The 26715-nt window shown below is 37.6% G+C and overlaps 2 protein-coding genes across 9 annotated transcripts in view; one reads left to right on the top strand and one right to left on the bottom strand.

Moving 5' to 3' along the window:
- The window catches only part of RICTOR (RPTOR independent companion of MTOR complex 2), a 77658-nt gene extending 67904 nt beyond the window's left edge, over window positions 1-9754 (top strand). For both annotated transcript variants that reach the window (XM_068667884.1, XM_068667885.1), the window contains exons 33-38: window positions 358-442; window positions 1707-1940; window positions 2746-2898; window positions 3671-3794; window positions 4713-4851; window positions 5017-9754. In XM_068667884.1, coding sequence (XP_068523985.1) covers window positions 358-442; window positions 1707-1940; window positions 2746-2898; window positions 3671-3794; window positions 4713-4851; window positions 5017-5091 — 810 coding nt within the window. In that variant the 3' untranslated portion in view covers window positions 5092-9754. The remainder of the gene's footprint in view (window positions 1-357; window positions 443-1706; window positions 1941-2745; window positions 2899-3670; window positions 3795-4712; window positions 4852-5016) is intronic.
- A 182-nt stretch (window positions 9755-9936) lies between these two features.
- The window catches only part of LOC137848625 (oncostatin-M-specific receptor subunit beta-like), a 33283-nt gene continuing 16504 nt past the window's right edge, over window positions 9937-26715 (bottom strand). For 6 of the 7 annotated variants that reach the window (XM_068667891.1, XM_068667886.1, XM_068667887.1 and 3 more), the window contains 14 exons: window positions 24926-25213; window positions 24163-24292; window positions 22827-22993; window positions 21624-21760; window positions 20222-20381; window positions 19614-19690; window positions 18998-19214; window positions 18156-18356; window positions 17343-17444; window positions 16735-16914; window positions 15163-15327; window positions 13683-13761; window positions 13333-13405; window positions 9937-11972 (listed from right to left, as the gene is read on the bottom strand). In XM_068667891.1, coding sequence (XP_068523992.1) covers window positions 11511-11972; window positions 13333-13405; window positions 13683-13761; window positions 15163-15327; window positions 16735-16914; window positions 17343-17444; window positions 18156-18356; window positions 18998-19214; window positions 19614-19690; window positions 20222-20381; window positions 21624-21760; window positions 22827-22993; window positions 24163-24292; window positions 24926-25213 — 2438 coding nt within the window. In that variant the 3' untranslated portion in view covers window positions 9937-11510. The remainder of the gene's footprint in view (window positions 11973-13332; window positions 13406-13682; window positions 13762-15162; window positions 15328-16734; window positions 16915-17342; window positions 17445-18155; window positions 18357-18997; window positions 19215-19613; window positions 19691-20221; window positions 20382-21623; window positions 21761-22826; window positions 22994-24162; window positions 24293-24925; window positions 25214-26715) is intronic. The other variant, XM_068667890.1, reaches the window with a different exon arrangement.

The raw sequence follows: 26715 nt of genomic DNA, 5'->3' as shown, positions 1-26715 counted from the left end.
ACCACTCAATTCTACAGCGTTTTACAGGCAACATTTAAATGGCCTGGATGTTCTTACTTTGCTCTCCTGAGATCCCAAGTATTGTAGAGATCATTAGTACTCCTGGGTCACTGATTTTCTTACAGCCTGTCACCACTGTTTGTCTATTTGCTTTCTGTTTATAAGATTTGATTATTAAATTTTCATTCACAAATTTATGCTTTTTGTTTTCGTTGGCATTTCTTTAGTACTCAAGGCTCCTTCTTCATTTCATCCTCTAATTAGATCTTTTTCCTGAAATTGTCCTCACAAAATCTTTTTTTCCTCTTGGTATGATTATCACCCAAGCTAATTTTGATTATCACCTGACTATACCAGGTAAAGGAGACTCCATATTTCCAGAAAAAAACTACACCTCCATTTGATGACCGTGGAGCTAGGGTCTTTGCAGCTGATGCAGGAGGTATTGTTTTTGTTCCTCTATTGTAATTTTCTTTATTTGTACATATGTTGTTTGGGGTGGGATGTTGGTTTGGCTATTTTTCTTTAGGTTATTTGAGAGCTGTGTTCTGGATTTAGGGATACTGGACCACTAATTTAATTTTTGTGATAAGATAATGCACTGTTGTTTCAACGTGAACTTGATCTAATAAATTGAAGTATGTCTGTGTATCTTTGACTGTAATATGAGCTAATGCTAATTGAAGGAAGACTGGAAGCAATAGCGCATTAGAGAAAGAAACAATTTAAGCTAAGAAAGAAAAATACAATGCCAAATAGAAATTGAGCTATTACATTTTGACTCCCTTTGATTACCCATGAGTTTTTAGGAACAATAAAGTTGTTACATGTATATTTTGGAAAGTAAATTTTGTATTTCTATGTTGTTTCCAAGGCAGTTTATCAGTGGAGATGATGAAATGTAGTACAAGAGAATTGCAAGTGCTCTGTAATTCTTGGCTTGTTCTGGAAAGGGTTTTCTTTCTACTTCAGGAGTAGATGAAAATCTGTAGAGCATCGATGTGTCTTTTTAGTAGGGCAACTAAAAGCAAAACATTGATACTGGTTCTAAAGTAGTACAGAATAGCTGTAGTCCTAGTTAACTAGACCTTTATTACAAGAAGGTTGCTTGAAGATCTTTTTTTATGTGTTTTCAGTATAATATATTAAGCTGTTTTTCCTGAAAGTGTTTCTGTAGCTTGCTGAGTCTTGTTATAAAGTAACTTCCATTCAAAATTGTGTATGTTGGTGCTTTCCATCCAAGGAAGAGCCCATCACTGAAATTTCTTAGCCCTGTTTCTACATTACTGAATTGAGTTTCCTGCTGTTAGAGGCACTAAGTTAGCATTCTTAAATTGTTTTCATTTGCGTGTATCATTTATACACCTGGTATATTCTACCAATGTTGTTTGATACTATGAAAATTTGTAACATATGGGTGTTACAGTTGTTGATACAATACTGGAATTGACCCTGCCTTTGTACAGTAGGTGTTTAGAGATTGAGGTCTATCCTTTGCAACATTCTGTTATATAGTATTTAGCTGAGACTAAAAAACTATGTTTATTTCTGGAATGCTATAAGAAATTTTGGGAATTTATTCAAAAAAAAAAAAAGGTTAGATCTTTCTAGATCTTCTACTCTTAGCCTTAACAGGGGAAATTTAATTCAAAGAATGTTCTATTAACTGTTGTATGTGTTTTTTCCTGATATCTGCCTATCTACAGGTCTTCCATCAGGTACAGGTGATGTAGTCAAAAGTCCTTTTCAGATGCTCCGACAGCAGATCAGTCTCACAGAAATAATGAATACCAGCCGTTCTGATGCCTCCCAGTTTTTAGAAAATACAGAGGATACTGGGCTACAGGAGCACACAGATGAAAACTGCCTTTATTGTGTCTGTATTCAAATTCTGGGTTATCAGCCTAACAACAAAGTGAACTCTTCATATACTCGTACAGGTTAGTGTTTCTTTTGGGGATGTGTGATGAAACTGAATGAGAAAGCTGTGGTGCATTCATCTTTCTTTAGTCCTCAAATGCCATGTGGAGATTGTCAAGAACCTGGCCTTGGCTCTCTTGTAGAGTTGCAGAGGCAAAGAACAGGAGGTCATGGACATATGCTGTAGTAAAAGAAATTCCAGTTGAACATAAAGGGGAAAAACTCTTCATAGTGTAACCTGATTTAATTTTGAAGTGATCCTTTCGTTGTTAAATGAGTTGAACTAGGTGGTCTCTCAAAATCCTTTCAAACCAATGTGTTTTAATGCGCTATTAAATGCACAAGAACTTAAATGTTAGGATTTTACATTCATCTTTTTGCATCCGAAATATCAAAGGTTATGTGTAGTGAAACTTCCCAGAATAATTCTTGATTGTCACACCTTTCTGTTGAAGTCAGAGCCCATTCTGCATGACCTGTGACAATTACTATGAACTAAGAACTTGTGCATATACAAAATCCATCTCTTTTATACAGAAAAGCATAGATTTATCAGTAAGAGCTGTACATGTGAATGCATTAGACTTCTGTCACTGCTTAAGAGTTGGTTGTTTTTACCAAAGAATTTTAAGATTCAAAATAGTGTTTTAAAAACACTTTTAGCATGCTTTGTCTAAAATCTCGTTTTCATCTCTTTTGTATGTTGACATTTACCATACTTAGTGCATCAGAGTATTGCATAAATAACATTGCTGGAAAATATAAAAAGCATTTCAGGTAAGAAAAAATACAAGTAACAGAGACGTGATATCTTGTTTCTGTTAGATTTCTCAGACATTCCATATACTGACTGGTGTGGGCAGACCATACACAATCACTTAGATGTGCATTCCTCCAAATTTTCTGGAATTTCGGGCTGTAGTGATGCAGTATCTCATGGTTCAGCTAGCAGCACCAAAAGTACCGAACTTGTACTAGGTAAGTTTGAAAACTGTATGTTGTTAGAAGCTATAGCTCTTAAAGTATTTTTTAAGTGTTATGAAAGAATAATACTTCATTTCCACTTCCTGCAATAAAGTAATGTCCATTACTCAAAAACAAACACCAAACAACAAGAAACAAACCATCTGTAGGTGCCCTATCCAGGAAGGTAGATGCATTGCATATTATTAAGAAAATAGAAGAACATACTTTAAAACTGTTCTGCTTATGCTGTACAATCTTTTGCAGGTAATTAAACAGCTCTGTGTCCTACCTTGCAATCAAAATGATTTTTTTACCCAACTGTAGGAAAAAAAAGTTTTTAAAAACAAAATTACCAAATTTCTGTTAGAGAGAGGTTTTGTTACTAGACTTGCATTTTCTATTTTGAATTATGATAATTTGTTATGAAGTAGCTGGTTGCTAGCTTCTAGGATTTGATACAAACAGAGAAGGTAATATCCTAGCAACATGCGCTAGTGATAGAGGCAGAACTGTAGTTGAATCTGTGTTAGTTTTCAGTTCTTCCACATGTCTCACAGAACTTATGAAGTTCATCTTGGAAAAACAATAATCCTATGTTAAAATTTTTAATTTTAAGTTTTAATTAGGATATTTATTGGTAGTTCATAATATATATGTAAATCTGTGTACATGTTTGTATGTATGCACATGTATATAAAATGCCAAAACAGACTTGCGTGGCATAAGATTAGCATAATCAAAGACTTCCTGCTTGAACTTCATATGGTTGAATTTGTTTTTCCAGGAGTAAAATCAATCCCAGATGATACACCAGTGTGCAGAATACTTCTGCGGAAAGAAGTCTTACGTTTAGTAATCAATTTGAGTAGTTCAGTGGGAACTAAGGGCCATGAAACTGGACTCCTGACGTAAGTTAAATACATCTCAAATGTTTTGTCAATATTTAGTTGTACGTATTTTCTAAGTTCTCTGAGATAGTGGTTCACCTGATTCTGACTTTTCAAAATGCCATCAAGGAGGTATTGTTGTGGATTACTGGAGATAGCTGCTGAACATAATGTAAAAGCTAAGGAAATGATTTTCCATCTAATATTATTTGCTCCATCTTCAATGTCATACTCTTACCACTCTTTTTCAAATTAGTAATTTAACTGTAGTGATGTTTCATTGTAAACTCAGTATGTCCTGAATCTTTGAAAAAGAAACGGTAATTATTTCATGTTTATTTGTGCCAAGCAAGATATATCAGGTAACCAGAGTGACAATTTGAAAGTAACTTGAGAAACACAAATGTGTTTTAAGAAACAATGCAACCACTGGCATTAATTTGTAGGCAAAACTCCTGTTAAAAATACAGGAATAATGTATATGTACTAAACATAATAAAAAGTGTAAATTTCTGGACTAGTGATGTTAAAAACCATCAGCTGCTAAACGAAAATTCGGTAGTGTTCATTTTACTTATAAATTACAGATATTAAGTTAGATTTTCCATATTTATTTTTAGTATTGTTGGTACATATGGGAGTGTTGTCTTTGATACGCTGTTATCTTTCAAATTCTACTGTTAGCATTGGTGATCTCAGGTGCTCTGTACAGCTTTCAAAGTTAGATATATTCTATTTTGTGTCATCAATAGAGATTTCTTCCAATTTGGTAGAAAATCATGCTGTCTGTTCTGATTTTCCTTCTTCATATCCAGAATTTATAATGCCTTATTACTGAAGAGTTCTAGTTTAATGATGACAATCAAAACTTAACAGTTTTTAAAAATATGATGGAAATCTGCTCAGGACTTTTAAAATTCTGTTTTTCCTGTTGATCAGAATTAAGGAGAAGTATCCCCAAGCATTTGATGACATATGCCTTTACTCTGAGGTGTCCTACTTGTTAGCACACTGTACATTTCGACTCCCATCTCGAAGATTCATTCAGGAGCTATTTCAAGATGTGCAGTTCTTACAAGTAAGTGGAAGGTTGAGATGCTTTGAATTCACCAAAATGTGCCAAAGGGGTGCAGGTTTCATGTTCTGAGTAATGTTTTCAGGCATGTATTAAAGAAAACCATTTTGTAATGTCATTCTGGTAAAATCTCTAACAACATTAATACTTCATCTGTCTGTCTTTCAGATGCATGAGGAAGCAGAGGCTATTTTAGCAACACCAACAAAACAACCTGTAATTGATACATCAGCTGAATCCTGACGTCTGTTCCACGCAGTGCATTGCATACAGACTTTCTGAAATCCTCAGACAACTTCTGATTGACTGGAAAATAAAGTTTGGATCATCATCTTCTAGACCGTTCCAGAAGCTACTGGTACCTGAAGAGTGAACCGATAACTTTCTTCCTCAACCAACTTTTGAGCCCCTTGGGGATATATTAAACATTACCATAGTTCTAATAATAGTAATTACCAGAATATGCAAGAGCCGAGCACTGAACACCTCCACAAGTTTTCATTTCATTTTTTAACCATAAATTCAAAACAAAACAAAGAACACAGAGACATCTTATATGATTGACTTGATTGACTTCTAATTCTGTTCTGGAGAAGCAGAATGATGCCTTGCTTTTTGTTTTTGTTTGTTTTTGTTTTTTGTTTTTTTTTAAACCCAGCATACCAGGAGTTGGTGAGATGAGGGTGCATTCCGTTGTCAGCAATGGGGAGCCATGCTGTGATCATGGACACCAGGGGATAAATGTTAGCTCTTCTCTGTTGGTTTTTGTACTGTTTGTAACACTACTTGGGGGATTTGTAACTTCAGACAGAAAAAAAAAGCCTCTGTGAATCTGAGGTTTCCTTTAAGTTATTTTAATATTACTGTAGTTTTAAGTCATTTTATTAGCAGTCTCTCCAATTTCATTACATTTACATATATGTATCTTATCTGAACCAGTTAAGGATTTTCACTACAGTTTGATTTTAAAATAACAAATCATTTAAAGCTAAAATGCTGGAATCAAATTGTTTTCCCTGAATGATATGCATGTGTTTGCAGTTACTACACTCATGCTCATATAGTATGAATGTTGGTCTTATTCTTAACTAAAAATCTTTAACAAGCATGATTTGTATCAGATAAATGAATATTGTATAAACTAAACTTGAAGACATTAATCATTGCTGCTTTTGTGAAAAGATGTAATATGAGCAATTTTCCAAGTTCCATGGAAACAGCCTTTTGTAAAAAAAAAAAGTTTGAATTTTCAGTGGATGAGTAATCAAGCATCAAATAGTACTAATAATTGTAGTGAAAAGCCTTAAGTACAAATTTTGAAGCAGCAGGACTTAAAATTTTATATTGGTGTTTGAGACTTGTTGCAAAAGTTACATAATACAGTGACTGTTAATGAGGAAAACAGTTGACGCTATTATGCTACTAGTGAGGTTTCTAAAGTAATGAGTGCAAGCTTAATGAAAAAAGTAAAAGTCCCCATCACTTACCATGCATCTAAAGATTCAGAAGCCTTTGTACAAAGGTAATATAAATATATGCAAATGTGTGTATATATATACAGTAGCATGGCCACCTTTGTTAGAATGCCTGTAATAGAAGGGGTTGCCCTTTGATTTTGATATAGGAGAATAACTCAGCTGGACTGTACTAAGTAGAACGTATTTTTATCCATTCACTTTTACCATTTTTTATAATTGTTGATTAATACATAAGTGAAAATTTATCCTGATACTCATAATCCCGTTCTTACTAGCTATGCTACTGAAGATTTCAGTCAGTTGTCTTGTGAACAGTAAAACATTATTCCCAGTGAAATAGGAAATTTACTTGCTCTTATTGGAAATTTCATCTTGCCACATAGGCACTGCTTTGCAGGTATCACTTCACTGAGTTTTTATGTGCACTGTATGCCATCAGGGTCTCATAAAGCAGATTTGTAAGTTGCTGCTCATAGCAAAATCTAATTCCTGAGACTGTCGTTTCATGAGTTCCCACTGAAAGAAGGAGCAAAAAGAAACCTATTCAGATCTTTTGTGGTCAGTGATACAAATAATATGTCTACATGTCAAGACATGTTTGAAATGTTCTGAAAACATACCACACCATTAATATTGGAATTCTCTGGTCATAAGGAATAAATGCTTCTGTAAAAACCAAAATCTCCGTCAAAGTAGACCAAATAGTGGTATATACTCCAAAGGAAGTAATGTAGTTTTCCCAAAAATGGGGCTGGTGTATCTTATACCGTAGTTTCAAACACTACCTCAGTTAGGCTAGAGTATAAGAGATTTGTTTTAATAACTAGATGGGGTTACATCAAACAACTCCATGTTATTTTTCTGCATTTAAGCAAAATAAACAAGTTTTATCGCCTGTATTTAAATAAAACACCCTTGTTCATTTGTTACCAGTTTAATAGCACTTAAAGTAGAAAGCGCAATAGGAAGGCCTCTGAAAAAGGTAAGCAAAAGCAATGTCAATATACTTTTGAAAGCTTCTCCATCTTACTTTTTCTGAAATACTCGCTTGTTTGGGGATCTATGACAACAGAAACTTGATGTACGAATTACTGCTGCAAATACAGTTTAAATGTTTTTTCTAAAAGTGTATGAGTGTCAGTAGATTTCAACATGTATGCATATAGGATGTAAAGTCTGTACATAACATACATTTCTAGAATTAATTTACATTAAGCTCACATAAGTGTTTCATTTTAATTGGCAAATGAAGGGATACTATTATTGAAGGAATTTGATATTGGTCTAGTTATGAACTGTGAATTTCTAATTCTATCAATTTCTTTAAAATATCCCGTAAAAAATTCTTATTTTGGAGCTTTATTTGCTTCATGATAAAACTTCCAAAAAAAAAAAAAAGTACATGTATTAAACCTAATAAAGAATTCTTCCCCTTTTCCTAGAAAGGGTAGGAAGGGAAGCTGACAGACCACTCACTTCATATTTTTTTCAGTCCTAATGGTTTGGGATATGGTCAGACAATTGTTAAAGCAGATAGTGCTTATTGACACTATATAGAAATTCAGTTTGCTGTGGCAAAGAAAAATCCTGACTGATGGAATATGCTAATACAGAATATTCAGACAGGTCTGAGGTGAAAGCCTTCACAGGAAGAAGAGCTTGACAATGAGAACAGTGAAATTTAGCCTACTAAATTATCTGGCTCACTTTCTTGGTTGTCGTTTACAGTCAGTAGAAAGGGATGGCGCTTTCCAAAGGGCAGAGGTCTGACTAAAGCACTCTGAATTATTTCCCGGATGACCTGTTTCTCTCCACTGAGCAGGGAGGAGAACAAGGCTAGGTGGTGTGAGTATCCTTTTGGAGAAAGGGGTGTTTTTGGTATCTGAGATGCTGAATGCTCCCAGCTGTCATAAATGGGTCAGGCTTTGAGGTACTTAGCTTACATGCTGGACCCCTGGCATCTTGTACTGGAGACAGCCACTTTTCCTCATGTGGCAGTTCTTATATTTTATTTGACACATATACCTGAAAGGTGCTCTCTTTGCTTTCTTTGTTGTTGGATGTTTTTCTTTTTCCCAAGTCACAGTATTCAGTAGTTAAGGGTGGCACACTAAGGTAAGCTGCCTTATAAACATTGTAAAAGGAGCAAGAGTACCACTCATCTTTTTGTTATGTTTTAAACATGTCTTGAATGAGAGAGTTCTAATTTGCAGTGAGAAGATGAAAAAAGTATAGCACCATCACTGATTCACAGTGCCTGAAGAGAAGGGTAGCTATTTTGAGAAATGTTTCAAAAGGGTAGATAATTAAAGCCCAGCGAGAGATCAGAGTTGTTCCTGCTTCTTAGTCTATGTTCTTGTCATGGTATCTGGTTTTTTGGACTTCAGGAATCTTATGTCAGCTCGTGAATATGAGCTCAAGCTGAGGAGTTGAGGTGTAGGAATTTAGGCCAGGCTTTGGAGCAGTTCCAAGCTCTCTGTTCTCCTCCCACAGGGCTGCACCACAGTCCTGTTACTGGGTGCTTTGCTGTGGAGCCAGTTGAAAGCTTCTAACTTTTTTACCTTTAAGTTCTATCTACTACTATCATGTGCATTTTAAAGGTGTGTACAAGGTGAGAGTAAAATCTGAGAACTATAAAAGACCTTTGGGAACATGCTAGAAAACACATTTGTATCTTGGTAGAAGCTCCTATCTTTTTTTTTTTTTTGTCTAACTCAGTTCTGGTTCCCTGGATAGTTGTTTTCAATTAAAGAATGTGGATTTTCTTTGGATTATTTTTGTAACATAGGTTGATAGCAATGCCACAGCATGCAGAAATTGCACATTTTGCTTGAATTGCTTTGTAAAATACACTATTTAATTTGAGAAATGTAATTTATGCCAAAAAGTGTAACATGCCATTTCACCACTGAATAGGTTGTTTCAGCACAAGATGCAATGTCTTAGGAAGTAAAGGCAGATGTTTTATAGATTTAATTGAAAAATTGTTCCTTTACTGGGCTGTCAGCATCCCTAAAACTGCATTACAAGAGATTATGTAAATTAATCATTCTAAGGAGAGGTGGGGATCAAGGAAACTCTCAAAACTTATTCTCCCTGTTCCACATTGTCTTTTTTTATTTAGTAATACGCTGCTACATATTGGGAGGTTCTAGTGTTTGTAGGTCACTGAACAGACATTGAAATCTGATTTATATTGTATACCTGTAACATAGAAAGAAAAAGTATTTATATATTTTCCGTAAGAATATTGCATTGAGCTGTGTATAATTTAAACAGAGGCTTGTCCCAAAATGGTATTGCCCACCTTGATTTTTTTGTGTTTTTTTTGTATAGTGTGTACAGTTCATGTCTATGGGCATTAAAAGCCTTCTGAAGCGTAATCTTATCAAAGGGATGCATTGTTAATAAAATGTACTTAAACTTCTTATAGTTGTTCTGGTCTCATATGTACCTCTCAGCACTAGGAATGAGTTGAAACTTTATTTATATTTGTAAGTTGCTAACTAACTAGAACAACCTGAAGCTTTCCAAATAAACATTTTTTTGTCAAAAGTATACATTACATTATTACTTTGTAAGATGTCTTCTAAAAATAGAAGGGGACTGATAGTTTGTACACCGCATTTATTTAAAAATTTTGAGTACTAATAGAGACTGAGTTACTTTCCATTGTGATTTTCATACATTTTAAGTGTCAGCATTTCAACAACAGCTGTGAAAGTTGAATTATAAACAACACAAAACTTTATACCTTGTTTCATTTTTAGCTCATTTTCAAGCACTAATACAAGACAGGTCTTTAAAAGAAACAAAAAATATATGCCTCTCTACCCTTATGTCAGAAATATTTTTGTAATTGTTAGTGCTAGTGCCCTGACTGCCCCCTTTAACCTGCACAAAGGCTTTATCCCCCTTGGAACAGTTTGTTCCTGTATTTTACAGCACAGGCAGTTTCAAGAATCAGCAGCCATCAGGCCCAGCATGCAGAAGGTTTTATAGATAAAGAGGAGGTAACTTCCTCATGTCTCCAAGCAGAGCAGTACCTAGTAAACCATTGCCTTGCCTCCAGATTATAAAATGCCTTCAGTGGAGGATCTCCCTGGGAATGACCAGGAGAGCCACCTCTGCTGGAGCTGAGATGGGAACTCCTGAGAGGCCACAGTGTCTCACTGCACCATGAAGGCAGTGCTGGCTGCTTTACCTCCACCCCCAGTATCCCTTCTGCTTGCTTCCTCTGCTGAATTACTGCAGCCAAGCTACAGCAGCTCAGATGTAGGAAATCATGCCTTGTTAGAGCTATCCCCTCTGGCATGACTAACCTGCACCATGCTGAAATTTAAAATGAAATTTAATCTGACTTCTTGAGTGAAGTTTCTGTATCAGAATTCCTTACACATGTAGTTCTTGATACAGAATATCTTTCAAGCCTTTTTTAATGCTTCTTTTTTGAAATGAAGGTTTTTCAGATACAATACTATCTAGGTTGTTTCATTAGAAATGTACAGTTTTTAAAAATCAGAATTGGAAGACCAAGTTTACCTCAGCCTACTGTGTGGATTCTGGGAGTTATAAGAAATCTGTGGTATTCAACTCCTTTTCTACAAATGCTGCAAGATAAAAAGTGAATGTTCTGGTAAGTTTTGAAATCACAACTAGCATGTCCTTCAGTGCTAGCTAGAGGAAGTTTTTTTGGTTTTGTTTTTTGTTAAACATGCATACATAGCAGTGGAAGATCTAGCTGATATGAATCCTGCATATGATGTTCTTTGGAAAGGGGATTGATACATGTTTGCATATGACTACTATGTCTGCTTACCTTGTTGTCTGGAGTTTGCTAAGTGCAAGGGTTAATGCTGGAAAAGGTTATGTGCCTCGGTAACACCTCTGCAAACAGCTGCTCTGCTAGAACAATGGTGCCCTCTGCTTGTTATAGGCCATGCAATATTGGCTTGCAAATTTTACATTATAACAGTAATTTGTGTTCAAACTATAGTATGCATCATTCCAGTGCAGAGTCAGTGCTTTTGAACTAGTCCTGAACCAACAGCTTTGAACAGTCAACAGAAGTAAGGCATCTGGGCTTGTGAAAGCCTCTGTCAAAAAGAGAAGCTGCAGTGGTTTCAGAAATTCCTGTTTCCGTTTTGTAACCCAAACATTGGACAGACGATCAAAGAGGGTACATCAAAGCCTCCTCCCAATGCAATGTACATCTGTTTGTGAAATATATCTCAAACTGGTCTTCCTGCCAGCTGCCTCTCCGGGTGATGAGGGAGCATCATCATTCAAAATACTGAGGTAGTACTGGGGCTGGTACGGCACTGCTGACACTTCTGCCTTGCTGGTTTCTAGTGTCTCTGGCAATTGATAGGGGTCAGATTCAACTGCAAGATGAGAAGAATAAGCCAAATTTTCAAACCAAGTATGAGTCTGAGGTGTAGGTGTGGATGTAAAGTTCCTCTTTTCATTTTCGTTTTCATTTTCATTATGATAATCCCAGGAAGAATTGTGGACGTCGGTCTTATCTTCTGTTGGCGTTGAAGGCATTAGGCTCTGTAGATGTAATTTCTGGGCTTCGACCTTATTATCCACTGCTAGGGTGTCAGGAGTGCAGTCACTTATTTTTAGAACTTTCTCAGACCCAATCTACAGGAGAAACATAACAAAAATTATTCAATGAAAGAAGTCCAGAGTAAAGGAAAGTGAGTAATAACTTCAAGCACTTCTAAAATTACCTTATAGATTTTTTGAGTTTGGATTTTTCATATAAACCAACATAATGGAAAATCTGTACAAAACGTTTAATGGAAGATGTATTTTATGTGAAATTTATCAGAGTATTTCTGATACAGAAGGGAAACATCATTCAAATGTGCTGCCTAGGGAAGTGGCAGAGTTCCCAGCCCTGGAGGCATTTATGAGACACGTCCATGACAGTGAAGGGATGGGGTCTAGTGATGTCACGCAGCAGGCCAGGCTAATGGTTGAACTTAATAAAATTTTTCCAATCTAGATGATTCTATGATGTCCCTCTATTTTAAAGACTTCCTCAGTGTTTTTATCTGTGCAGTTTTGAAGTGTGAAACCATGGGAAGGCAGCAGCCTATGGCTTAAGTTTTAGACTTCTCCCATTGTGTGGAATAAATAGCAGCAGCAGCCACCACACTTGCTAGGGTGAGACGCAGTCATCCTTTTGTTACTCTTATTTTACACATGGTGTTGAGGCAGCAGCTCCTGGCTCAAGGGCCTGCAGGGGAAGATGATGGCCTTCTGCTCTTTTTTCACTGCCAGATCTGTCAATGCCTGGCAGATTCTCCCAAGGACCCTCAAGTGGATCAATTACCACGCTCTCCTGTGCCTTACAGTAGGTGACACAGGCAGCAGGATGGACAGCATTCACAGGCTGCACACAGCAAAGTGCACCATAATGCAGTATGGTCTGCTGAGTTCAGAGAGTACTGTGTTTTGAACAGTAATACTGAAGAAGCACCTACTCTACCAAAAGATTTAATTCACTGTTTGATTTGTATGATGGCAGGCTCTGATTTGCCTGCAGGGCCAGCAACAGTACCCAAGGGACTGACATAGAGCTGGGACAGGGGAGGGTCAGGCTGGGGGTTAGGGAAAGGTTCTGCACCCAGAGGGTGGTCGGGCACTGGGACAGATTCCCCAGGGCAGTGGGCACAGCACCGAGCTGCTGGAGTTCAAGAAGCGTATGGACAATGTTCTCAGACATAGGGTCTGATTTTTGGGTGGTCCTGTGTAGAGCCAGGATTTGGACTCAGTAACTCTTGTGGGTCCATTCCAACTCAAACTATGCTATGTTTTTGCTTTCACTTTTTACAGTAACAGACTGAAGCATATAAACTGATCAGTAAATTATGATATTAAGTTATATTAATTTCTGTATAATGAATATCACTCATTTTGTATGCAGCCATCAAAGGAAAACCTCCACTAATCAAGAATGGAAAAATTAAAAATAATAGATGTTCAGTGACCTTACCTTAAACTCTTTGAAAGACAGCACTTTGCTTTTGTTAGGACTAGGTATTACAGGACAGCAGCACTCCTTCACCCTGGAAATAAGACAGCAAAACAAGTCAGTTTTGTTTTCTTATCAAAGCACATTCTACCAGCAGAAGCAACATACAGATGTGTACAGGAACAGATGTAAATGATGAGCGTCTCAGAAATGCTGCAAGCCAAATATTTCCAATGTCCACATAGGCAGGCAGTCAAAGGAAAAATGAATGGGGCCTTACAACAGGCTGGGAGCAACAAGCAGCAGCTGCAGCTTGTAAATTACAGCAGTTGCATTCTCTGGCTACAGAAATAAAATGCATTGTAACTTACCACTTCATCTTCCAGATGCATATAGCTACTATTAGTGAAGGAACTATCACTAGCAGGACTAGAAGGTACATCATGTCTGCTGTGAAAGAAAAATACTTTAAAATCTTGTTTTCTACTTCTCCTCTGTTATAGTCAACACAGCCTGATTTTCTGGAACAAAAATACCATCAATATGGGATATGGGCCACAAACTCAGCAGTGAAATTATGTGTTCTGTGGTTGCAAGATATTTTGGCTGTAAGGTCTGGGATACAACTGTATGTCTTTGGATATTGATTGCCAAAATTTAAGTGTTACTAGATTCCTTCATTTTGCACTCAGGTTGGCTTCTTAATTGTAACTGTAAACTTCCAAGAGCTATGAAGCAATAGTAATCTCACTTAACTATTTGTTAAATATAGACACTAGCACTGCACTAGTCTTCCTCTTCTAGGATTTACACTGACATAAGAATCTCAGTATTTTTAATACTGGATATAAAACACAGCCTTAGAAAATGTTTTTCACAAATGGTTCAGGCTACTAGATGCAGGCCCTTACAAAGAACAAGTGCTCTCTCCCCATTTGCACTGGCTCCTGCCGTTTTGGCTTGTCACGCGACTTGTGTGTCCCTACCACAAACCACAGCAGGAAAAGAAACAAGTTACATTCTCCTTTTTATCTTTCCTGACTTAAGCCAGTACAAAAGTCTATCTGCACAAGAAAAGGTTGGAGCATGGAAGCGGGAACACAGGTGCAAGAGGCAGAACCGCCTCTGCAAGGCATGAGCAAACGTTTAGACACTTTTGCTAGTTAGCATAAAACATGAAGTGTCCTAGCATGAGACAACGCCTCTTCTTTTCCTCCCCATCCACCTTCACTCCAGGCAAATTTTTCAAAACTAGGCAATTCCAATTTGGGTTACACATCTCACGGCTAAGACTACTGAGTGGTGTTTTCAAGAGAACAGAACTACAGGCATGTAATTTCCTGCTCTGCTTTTATCTGCCCAGTCAGTTAACTACAATGCTCAAACCAACAGCCCTCTTTCTGGCGTATGCAGGAATTAGCTTGGCAGGGGATTTAAAGACTGATGAGAATAACAACCAACATTAGAAGTTCAAGAGTCTGTACAGAAATCCTCTATTTGCACACAGGTCTGTAGTTTTTTCCATACTAGAAAACAACTTAAATCCAAACGCAGCTCTTCAACAATCTACCAAACAGGACTCACTAGTCCTGCAAATCTGCATGCTACTTCCCAGAAGGATATGAGATTTAAATATTGTTGTAATTTTTTTTATTCTAAATTAAAGATGTAGCTACTTCAAAGTACTAAAATGTCATGATGGCATGCGTATTTCATTTCTCAATTAGATCCTTTCTCAAGTGCTTTGAAAATTAAATGGTTTTCCCTTGAGAAAGAAAGGTCATTCTAACCTCAAACATCCTCCCATCTTTCTTCTAGGAGAAAAAAAATAATCTTACTGCCAATACTCACAGTCAAGTGGTGTATCTATGTACATGAAATTAAGCTCAGGAAACTCTCCTCCTCCAGTGTAGGCTACAACTGCTAATTTGTATTTCGTGTTTGACGTTAGGTGTTTCACAGTGTATCTCCTTTCTTCTGGGTTTTCGATTGTGTATTTACATAGCACTGAGCCATCTAAAATGAAACAGATGTTACAAATCAGCTTAACCAAGTTTGCTAAACCACTGAAATAACAGAACATTTACAGTTTGCTTTCTTTGTAATCTGCACACTTTCTTCTGAGAATGATAGTCATCCTGACTCAGTGCCACTGGGCTGGGCTCACATCCCTCCTAACTGGACTCTTGCAGCATCAGCCGTCCTGCGGTAGACCACCTAACAACCTGCTGTCAGAAGCTGCAACTCTGTATTTCCATTTCCTCTTACTACAGCTCGATTTGGTTTTTAGCCTTTTTTTTTTTTTTTTTTTTTCTTCCTGGAATATGGTAGCCCTTAAGCTTAAGTGAAGTTTTTTCAAGATAATTGTAAGGAAGAAACCTTTGCCTCAAACACAAAAGAAAACAAAAACTCCTTATTGTGCAACTCCTAGACCCCAGGGAGAGAAGGGTTAGCTTATTTCCCGTTTCCAGTCACACCCTTTATCTGCCAGCTCAGGCAACTGGAAAACAGCAAATCTTTGATTTAAGCATTTTAAGTCTAAGTGGGATTACTTGCAGAACTGTGGTACTTCAATGTTTAGTTTAGTTTTGGCAAGAACTTTTACATAATACTTCTCCAGTTCAACCTATGCTTTTCAGCTTGGTAATCGTCTACTGAACAGAAGAATCAGAGATGACATGACAAACCTAAAAGAAAAAGTAAAGGAAAAAAAAAAGAAAAAAAAAAAGGAAAATAAACGAGGTAAAAAAAAAAAACACCTTGAATGGATTGGAAACACCTGGAAATTTTAACGCAAAGTCATCTGGAGCAGTTTTGAGTATGAAGCAGGAAAAACAGAAATAAAAATTTAAACATGGTTTTGTGCCACCCCGTGGCTTAGTTCTGCTGCCTGAGGAACTCCATGGTAGAGCACAGCCACAAATACTTTCATTATAAAGGAATTTAAATGGGGAATTTCCACTGTGATCCAATTCTGACGGAAATAAATGGCATTCCATCTGTTTCTAAAAACCTAGTAAAACTAACATACTTCTTACAACTCTCGTCCAAACAGACCACAAACAGATGTTTTGGGAATTCTCCAGAACTCAGACTGCAAAAGGCAGAAACTGACTCCTCCTGCAGAGGAGAATCTTTTCCCACAAGAATCCTTTCTGGAGCTCACAATAAAGTTGAAGGGATATATGGAAAACCGGACAGGAGGCTACAAGTCTGTATAAAACCAGGACCCTACTTCTGCACACTAACACCTCAAACACGTGGGAGGAATTGAAAGCAGCAGGTGTTGAAATCTATGCCTTACCTATGGGCTAATTTGCCTGCCCAACATGAAATTTCCAAGAGTCTTCAGTATCAGCCACAAAAGTGTCTCACCTGTCTCAGTGACAGAACTTCCTAAATCAAATCCCAGGGCTCGGTTACCTGAATGAACATGTTTTTTGGATCCTTTCAAATTGCAATCCTCTTGAACGGGTGATACATAAATGCGGTAACCTCTTAGAAAACCACGGTCTGTCTTGTTTATGGGGCAAGGATCCCAAAATAGTGTCACTGCATGGTTACTCAGTTCAATGTTTTTCACCTCAGTGAAGAACTCGGGAGCTGGAAGAATGGAAATTCACATTGAACTTGCCATTACCCGTTAATAATGTGTATTGTCCCACTTGAAAAAGTTCTAAATTCCTATGTGGTGTTTCTATCTTGCTCTTAAAAAATGAACATAGCCAAAGAACTCCATAATATCTGCCACTTTCAGTGTTCATGTAGCCCACATTATATGCACAGCAGTGACTGCTAATCATGGCTTAGTTTCCCCAGTTTGATGGGACTCAACATGTTAACTGCACTAATCACATATCCTCTGTATTGGGCATGCAGATTGTTTTACAACTTGTAAATGTTTCTCTGATGATACAGAAACAACACAGCAATTACATGTCACATCTATTGAGATGAGAGCTGTGGAATTGCTCTGTTTGTGACAGATGAATTGAGCCAATATACAAACCCTAACTATACAGCCAACTTACGTTGCTCCTTGAGATAACCAGTCTTCTTCTCCAACAAGGAGGCTCTATTAGCAGTTGAGCCATAGACACGAAAGTTGTATCTTACCCCTGGAACAAAAGCAGCTAGAAAAGAGTAGAACTGATTATATAAATTGGTGAGGAGACAGGTTACCCTGTTGGCTTGTTTTTGTTTTGTTTGTTTTTAATCAATTGCAGTGTAGTTTCTTTATTGCATATTGAAGTATGTTCTGTCAAATTTTAATCAAATGGGTTTCATTCCAAAGTGCACTCTCATCTGCAAGAAAGTCTGGGAAGGCTGTATTCCCACACCTGCAGAAGTATATCACAGTGACTTTCACATGGCCAGAAAGAACTGAGGTCAAATGGCCACCACTGAGGTGAAATACACCCAACTGTGGCTGAGACATTCTCTGTAAGCACTAAACCTCTCACTGTGCATTGGGTGTTATCTTGCCTGAGTCTAAACTTCTCACCCATGTTACAGATAAGGCAGAGCTCCATTTTGTATGTCTTCTGCTGAAACAGATTTTGAACTCCTTCACCAACACTACTACTCCCCTTCAAGATGTTACCTCAAGCTACTCAGAAGAGTTTTGCTAAAATATTGCTCTGATTTCCAGGGCTCAGTGGTGCTGACACATTTATGGTGTTTATTTCAGCTGCTGGGCAAAACATGATGTCACATGCTATTACAGAACTGCACCTGCACTGCACAGACTTCAATATTCCACACACATCCTAAATTCAATTAATGTCTACAGCATAAAAGAATTGCTCTACATGTATCAGAAAGAAAAATTATTCTGCTTTCACCTGAGTTGATTAGAGCACTGGAAGTGTTGGGCCCAAATCTCTCCCATTGCAAATCACAAGGCTGCGACATCGGAAAGTTACACCAATCAATAACGTAACTGTCATATGTACGTCTGGGCTCCCAGGAAATCAAAATGCCATCCTCTGTACCATTAACCTTCTCTTCTTTAAGCTCTGAGTCATTGAGCATTTTTTCAGTGCCTAGGAATGAACAAAACATAGTTTTTATTACTTTCCTGCAGGAGACCTGCAAAAATGACGGTCAATATTGTTCTTGTGTTAAGCAGTTGTAATAATAATAAAAGGGTTGTGCTCCTTCTTGATCAGACATTTAGGCTCTTTCACCTGCTGAAAGCTGATCCCTTCATATAATGAAAATCGACATCTCAAAAATCATCCAGTAATTATTATCAGAAAAAGAACTCAGCTGCATAAACCTGGAGTCGTGTATGGAAATCACAAAAGGCTAATTGCATGCACAAACTTCCCTGTGAGGAAGGCTGCTCCTTCGGGGCCCTTCCTGAAGGTGCGAGACCTAGCTGAAGGCTAACCACACTTTGCTCTGCAGAAACTCTCTGTGGAAAACAGACTTTCTGTTGTGAGGGATGGATCAAAGCACTTAAGCTTAAAACAAACGCAGTTAACACCATATAGGCCAAAATACAGTAAGTTTGGCCTATAAACAAATATAAACTGCTATTTCCAGATAGCAGTGATTTCAGTTATTGGGTCTGGTTAATTTATTCCCCCAAGATGATGAATTACTATTTCACTTATAACAAGTGCACATAAAACTCTGATAATGGAAATCCAGGTTTAACTGAAAATACTCCTACTGTTACCTGTAGCTCCAGGGATGATCAGTATTGAAGGAAGTGAAGAATTAACATTGTTCTTTGCCATGATAGTGATTCTGTAGGGATGATTATCAATGAAAATCCTTGTGCTATTATAGGCCGATGACAGGGAGATGCATTCAGCTTTAGAGCTGTCTTCTACTTTTTCCCAGGTTATTTCATATGAAATACTTCTTGCATTTGCTCGAAATCCTGGTTCTTCCTAGGGAAAAAAAAATATGTGAGTAGACACAAATTATGTAGCAAATTTTGCTGAAAAAAAAATGAGAGGAACAATTAGAACTTTAAATAACTACTTTAATGTATTATTTCTGCAACAATATAGACACTTGTTTGCATGCAAGCATAATTCATACTGACTGAAATGGAAATGTAGTATCAGTAATATGATAAAATAGAAGTATATATGCCTGAAATGTCAAGATGGCACACCATCACACAGCTAAAAACATCCTGAAATAGGCTATAAATAATATTTGACTTGGATGACATTTCCATACTGAATTGCTAGTAAGTGCACATAGACTTGTTGAAGTCCATGGGAGAAGTTTCCAACCCATTTATTAAGAGTTTTATTTCCATTTCTGTACCCACGTCACACCTTCCAGAACAAGGTCACGTTCCTCCCCCTCAGAACTGGTGTAATTTCTCTCCAGATGTCCACTTTCCCTGATGGAGCTGGAATAAATACAACAAAACATAGATGTTCTAGGTGCAGAGAGGATATTCAATTATTTGCTCCCATTTGAACAGATTCAGGCCCCAAAACCTCTTTCCCAATCACTCTCAGATCTTGCCCAAAACATTATCCTTTAACTTCTTGTTATCTTCAAAACTTTTTTTTTTTTTTTTTCCTGAATGCATGTGTGGTTCATCTCCCTAGAAAACCTTTCTTTGCTTTCATTTCCCAGATATTTGTTCCCATCTCTGCACTGTTCCTCTAGCCCCCACAGAACACTGTTACTCAGTCCAGCCATCCTCCCAGTCATCTGGATTTCCCACTGTCTACAGCGGATGAAATGGCAAAGACCAGTGCATACGATGAAAGTTGTTTATAAAGCCACCTTTTTAAAATTTGCTTAGTGTGCTTCTACTTTCATGCATGCAGTGACCTCTGCCTTAGCAACACAGCAGAAGAGTAGAAAATAACAAACAAGTCTCAAATGAAGAACATCTTTCGAGCTTCCCTTCTCAATACAACAGGCATACCTGCTTCTTTCGTTCTGATGGTTTGGGCTTTGCTCCATTCACTCCACCTCCAGAAGTTCTTTGCTGCCCCGCAACGCACTCTAGCTGTGTATTTAGTGAATGGCTGCTGTCCACCCAGGGTGATGCTGGTATGATGTAGCTGCGTGTCTGAACCATTGTACTGCAAACCAGAACAGCTCATTTTGCTTCATAAGCAACAGGTTTTTGTTTGAAAAACTAGTTCTATCCCTAGATCCTACAATATCCAGTAAAGCTAGACTTGGAGAAGATAACAGAGGAACAACAGTTCAAAGAAAAAAAGAAAAAGATATACACGAGATCCAAAGACTGGGAGATCCAAAAAGAGTTCTGCAAGCTGGCTGTATGTAACCATCTGAGTAGGAGGCACTCACTGCCTGTCAAATTAATACTGTTTACATTAAAGCAGAGGGAATTTACTGAGACTTTGTTCTCATCTTATCTAGGTCTCTTACTCAGCTCATTTAAGTAGGATGCTGCTCTCGACCTATGCACAGCTGCCTTTCTTTCCATTTCTCCCAGCCTTTTGCTTGCTCTCTTCTAAGAGACAGGGTGAGTTCCAGTAAGAGTCAAGAAGTGAGCATGCTTTTAAGCCTCTCATCCATACTGTCTCCGGCAATGGCCAACTGCAGCAATGATTTGATCTAACAGCTCTTAGGCAATACTTAAGACAGAGCACAGGTTGTTCCTGATCTCATAATGCTCTTTAATACACTAAATGCAAGCTGCCCTCATAAGAAAAAGGCTACAAAGAAACCACAGTACACATACAAAAAGTCAGTCAACCTCACTGTTTGTAAAAGAGGTGGAAGAAGATGAGGAGCCTACTGAAACAATTTTCAAGGAGGTTGAAGAGGATGTGAAGAAAAACTGTTCTAGGGTTTCCCCACTAGAAATCATACACGCTACCAGTAAGTGCAGCCAATAGTACAGAGAAAGCTCCTGGACTAATGTCAAACAAGTGTGGTCCTTGAAGACACCTCTCTACCATTTGTATCAGTTACAAAAACACAGGAAAAAAAAAAGATCTGCAGTAGTCATAACGACAGCAATTATATAGCCTATAATTATTTTCATCTACTCCTGCAGATCTCAAAGGCAGAGGACATTTGTCAGAGGACAGAGCCATGTTTACAGACCAGCCACACCACACACTTCAGGAAGCAGCTCAGGCAGTGTTGGAAGTACGAACTAGTGCCAGCAACAGCAGGCCATGTGGGCCACACAACGCACATCAAGCTTGGAAGCAAACAAATCCAGAAAACAGACACATTAGCATGCTCACAAGATTTACAGTGTACTCATACTGCTGAGGAATTATTTTTGCATTTCGAGTCCAAAAGATTCTTGCTATGTTTTTGTGTATGAAATGCAGTTTTCATACCAGTTCTGCTTTCCCATTGGGTTGGAACACTTCAGTCTGACAAAACAGTTCAATTCCTTTATTTTGATGGTTCCAATGTAACTTGATTTCTGTATCTGTGCATTCTTCCCACAGCTGGAAAGGTGGTAGAGGATAAACTGCCAATGGAAAGTCTGTGTTAGAGCTTGTAAATCACAATATACACAAATGTATTTTAAGGTATTTCAGCTGAGCAATAAAAGCAAATATGAAATACAGACTAAAATTTCTCTGCCAGTCTAGGAAAAGCAGATATAAATTAGTAAAAATTAATTTCAGAATTTAAATGTAATGCCTAAGGTCCTGGGCAGCCTGCACTATAGGCAGCCCTTCTTGAACAGAAGGGTTGGACGAGATGACCTCCAGAGGTCCCTTCCAACCTAAAATATTCTGTGACTCTGTAAATGTTATACAAGTTATACCAGTTAAAATAAAAATAAAAATATAATAATAATAATAAACAACAACATCTTGTGATGACTTGGAGATGTTTTAGAACATAATGAACAAAAGAAACAGTCAGAAACTTTTATTGCAAATGCAGTCGAATCCTATAATCCAGGGCCTGAATACTCTTCCACTTTCTTCCTGATCCATTTCCTTCTTAAAAAAATCAAATACTCAACTTGCGTTTCTGAGAGACAGCAGATGGGGACATTTAACATAGTTTCCTAGAAGTCATGAGAAAAAATGTGCTTTGCAAAACTGCAATCAGTGGCTCTGAGGAAGGGAGCACTTCTGGAATGCATCAGTTACAGCAGCAGCCTCCTGGCCCATCAGGCTGTCTGCTTCCGAACCAGGCAGAGTACTTTGCCTCTGGCTTCTTCAAACAGACAAGGAGGCTGAAGGGTCATGGCAGCACTGGGATGGATGTGCTGGGGCCAAAGGACACAAAGAGGACTGAAGACAACAGTAAAGACTATTGGAGACGCAGGAAATACCCAGGTGTTTTGGGGTATAGGAATAGACAAGAACTTAAGGGAGCTGGGGCACACTGTTGTACAGGAAAGGAACCACAGCTGTAGTTACTGCTCAGAGAATAACCTGCAACTGAACAGACAGCAGAAAACTACAGCACCGAGAGAAAACAGTCTTCTACTTCAAACTGGCATCCAGATACTAAGATCAGAAGGAGGACAAGGCCTTCAACAAAGACCTTCAACAAAGAAATAGAAATGGCCTTACTTCTGTGAGTTACATCAAAAGCTTCTGTGGCAGTTTTCCTTCCCAGTGCATTTTCAACAGTCAGTGTGATATTATAAATCCTCTGTTGGCCTATATCCCAAGAACATGAGCACTGCGAGGACTGCTCAGAACAACTTACTGTGCATGGAACCAAGTTTTGGGAAAACCTGTCAAAGAAGGGTGGGAGGAAAATGGGGAGGGGGAGAGAGAGAGAGACATTTTTCCATAATGTACAATCAAGATAGATGTCGAAATCATTGATACCCAACTAAATTATAGTATCTCGGAAAACAAGGCTGTATGTGCCTATGGGAAGCTACCCAGTTCCTTCCCCTAGCCCAGACTAAGATGAATATAGGTATCCTTACAATTAGAAGAAAGCTTCCTTTAAATAAGTTTACCTTCTTAAGTTACAGCTAAATTGCTTTTAGGTATTTTATCATGGGGTTGCAGCTTTCTAAATTAAGGACTTGGTTTACCAAGGATTAAAGCCTTCACATGTCCACAGTCATGCTTTTAAGTGAAATAGTAATTTCAATGCATCTTTTAACCTTCCATTTTTAAATCATCATTGTATCCTCACAGAAGTGAATGATGCAGAGACTGTGAAGGTACTATGCAATGGTAATCTGCCTTCTTCTGAGATCTTTTGTTGAAAGATTGTGGTGATGATATGAGTCTTCTGTACTGTTTTATGTGTTCCCTTTAATCTTTTTTCTCTGCAGCCCCTTCTGTAAAGCTTTGCCTTGCCTCCTCTCCTATGGGTTTAGATGCCTCTGTGGCAAGGAGCCAATGCATAGGTCTGATATGCCACCGACTTTGAACCAGACTGTTAAAAAAGAGCTGTAAGAAAGTTACAGAGAGATTTAAAACAAAATATGAAAAAAAAAAAAAAAGTTAAAAAGAAGAAAGAAGTTAAAATTATAGACAGAAGTGGGTTTGTTGAGACAGCTCAGGAATTCAAGAAACATGGGAAGTTATAAAATCATAAAGGACTAGCGAGGCTAATCAGGATAACTGGGGGCTAGCAGGGAACCATCAATTTCAGTAAGCGTTAATGTCAGCAGACTGTGAATACACTAATACTCAGTATACCAGCTCATTACCTGTTAGCTATTTGTTCTGTGTCACTATACTTAAGCTGGGCATATACAGCTTGCTAGTCTAATTCTGCACTACTCAAGCTTTGTTAAATAAGCTGATCAGTGAGTTGGAAAGGGGCAAGCAGCTAATTGCAACATGGATAAAAACATTTCCACAGATCTTAAAGGGCAGAAAGAACCTGACTGTTTTGTACAACACAGGCTAGAGTTAATGTAACAGTGAGGAGACTTACTCGTCAAACAAGGTGTGTTTTGATGAATGACATCCATAAAGGTAGGTGTCTCTTCCTTGGTTCCAAGTACATGTCACTGTTGTCATGTTTCGAGTTTGGCAGGAAAAATCACCAGGTGTATCAGGTGGCCCTTGTCAAAGGGAATAAAGATAAAAAGCCAACAGCATGGCAGTCAAAGCAAAAGCCTTCAATGTTCTCTATACATTAGCAGACTAGAAAAAATGGATGTGTACAAAGCCTAGTTTACTACAGATGTTGTAATTATACTCAATTATACTTATTCAATGACCACTCTGAAGCAAAAATCAGTACTACACCATAAATTAATTGCAATCCAAACACTTCTCTATATTATTATTTTTTGTTATACTAATAGTTTAATTAATTTAATCTGTATTGTTTTTTATCTGTAGTACTTACTACCAGCCTTGGAAAGGGGGACTGTGCTGAAATTTTACCACATGCACACAGGCAATGAAGCTGAACTCAAAATGGGTAAGTGTATTTAAAAATTATTGACCTGTATTGGCATTGATTGATGTGATCAATCTAAAAATGTTTAAAACAAAGGCTTCTGTTCTGTAATGCCTTATACATGCAAGTGTGCATACCTTACATCAGAGATTAAACACAGTTCAGCTAGCCCTAACAGGACAATGACAAATTACAGAAAGCTATTTTTGTTTCTCTCCTCATAGCCCTTACAGCCATTCTTGACTTTATAGCAACAGGAAAACAGAATTGTAATAAAGCCTTCACTTACTACCCACAAAGAAAACTGCATGAGCATAGCAAGGTTCTTCACTGCAAGGCTCTTTACAGAAGACACTGACATGTCGAGGCGCTCCTCGAAGTGTCACATTTTTCGCAGTGAGAAGTCCAATTTGTCTGTTTGTTTTATTGAAATAATGAACATCTGAATCCGAAAGAAAGAATTCCTTTATGATTTGGCCTTTCCTTCCAATGCAACAAAGAGTGATGCCAAGGCCTTCCTCTATAACTTTTTCTTCTGGAAAGATTTTTGGTCGATAATTATCTGAAGCATCAAGGCCTGTAAATTAACATAATAATGTTAATGTTATTAATAACGTAATTTAACAAAATAAACCATTTCAAAATTTTCTTACAGAAGCATCCTTCAACCAGAACACATAACTGAGCATTTACATGAGAATCTGCTGTTATATTACCATTCTTGTTCTTTTATTTCACGTTCTTTCCTATACAGAGAGCAATTAGACATGTAGATTTCTGTTAACGCCCATCCACATATAAAGTAGTACAACAAACAACCTAAGGGAGGCCTTAGTCCATCTCACAGCCTTTCACATGGGGAAAACAAATTGTTTATTCAAGAACTGTCTTTACAGATCAACACTGTTCCTGCACCTATGAACAGGATGATGCTTACAGCCAAAATGCCTGCTTTCACAGATTTTGAGCAGAGGACTAGGAAAAAAAGGAAAAAAAAAAAAAAAAGCAAACATGTTCTGAATCTCACGGAGAACTCAGCTAAACTAAACCAACATTGAACAAATCAGACTGGTAAGGGAATACTCAGATTAGAATGAGATTTCTATGGCTTTCAATGTTGGACTCCCTGTTGGGTGCAAAATTTGGTAATATTTAAGTGACTCACACACTGTTGCGTAGGTTGCAGATAAATCTGCTCTCAAGGATCCGATCTAAAATCTGAAGAAATCTAGAGTCGCCTTTCAGAAACCTCTAAACATGTCTCTAATGCAGGATCTGCTTGTGACAAGGAAATAGTCTTTTTGATTCCTATCCAATTTAAATTAAAAAAAATAAGTCTCCAAGACTGTGGTTAGTAAGAAAGTATGTGTCTTATCTCCCATTAAATAATGTGAACGAGATGGGCAATTAGTTGGCCACAATCCAAGCATACAGACCTGAGTTGCTTCTACTAATAGTAACTTCTCCCATAAATAAAATCCCATACTGACGCAAACAAGAAGAAAGTTTCTTTACAAAATCACTTATCTTTTTTTCTAAAACAGTTACAAACTTTGTTTAACTCTAATTCTATGGATACAAAACTGCTTTAATAAAACAGGTTATAATCTGAAAAAAAAGTGTGTGGGTTTTTTTTTTTCAGCATCATTTGATTATATTATTGGTTCACTTCCTGTTTACTCTCATATAATTCACAACTCATTCCAAGTGACATAAGGAGCTGACTTTCTCCTCTCTCTCTACATCCTTAATATCAAAGCTATGATTCCAAGAGAAAGGAAATGCTGATGAATCTGATGAAGTAGCCACAGCTATGCACTTTCTCCTCTCCTCTCCACCAGAGCTGTGTCTCATCTGGTGAAAGACTACAATAGAGCCAAGGCCCATGACTTACGCAAGAGCTTGCATCAAGAAAGGAGGACAGATTCCTCTTAAATCCAAGTTCTCATACTGCTCAATGTACTGTATTGTTTTAATGTGTGAACAAGAGAAGCCCTAAAACTTTTGGTCTACTAATTTAGGAAGGTAGTCTGCAAATTAGAACAAGGGCTGAAACACTAATATTATTTCCAGCTAAAT

Source organism: Anas acuta, chromosome Z (genome assembly GCF_963932015.1).
Source record: "Anas acuta chromosome Z, bAnaAcu1.1, whole genome shotgun sequence".
NCBI classification, from domain to species: domain Eukaryota; kingdom Metazoa; phylum Chordata; class Aves; order Anseriformes; family Anatidae; genus Anas; species Anas acuta.
Note: the sequence above shows the minus strand (reverse complement) of the source record. Positions and strands in the feature narration are given on the sequence as shown.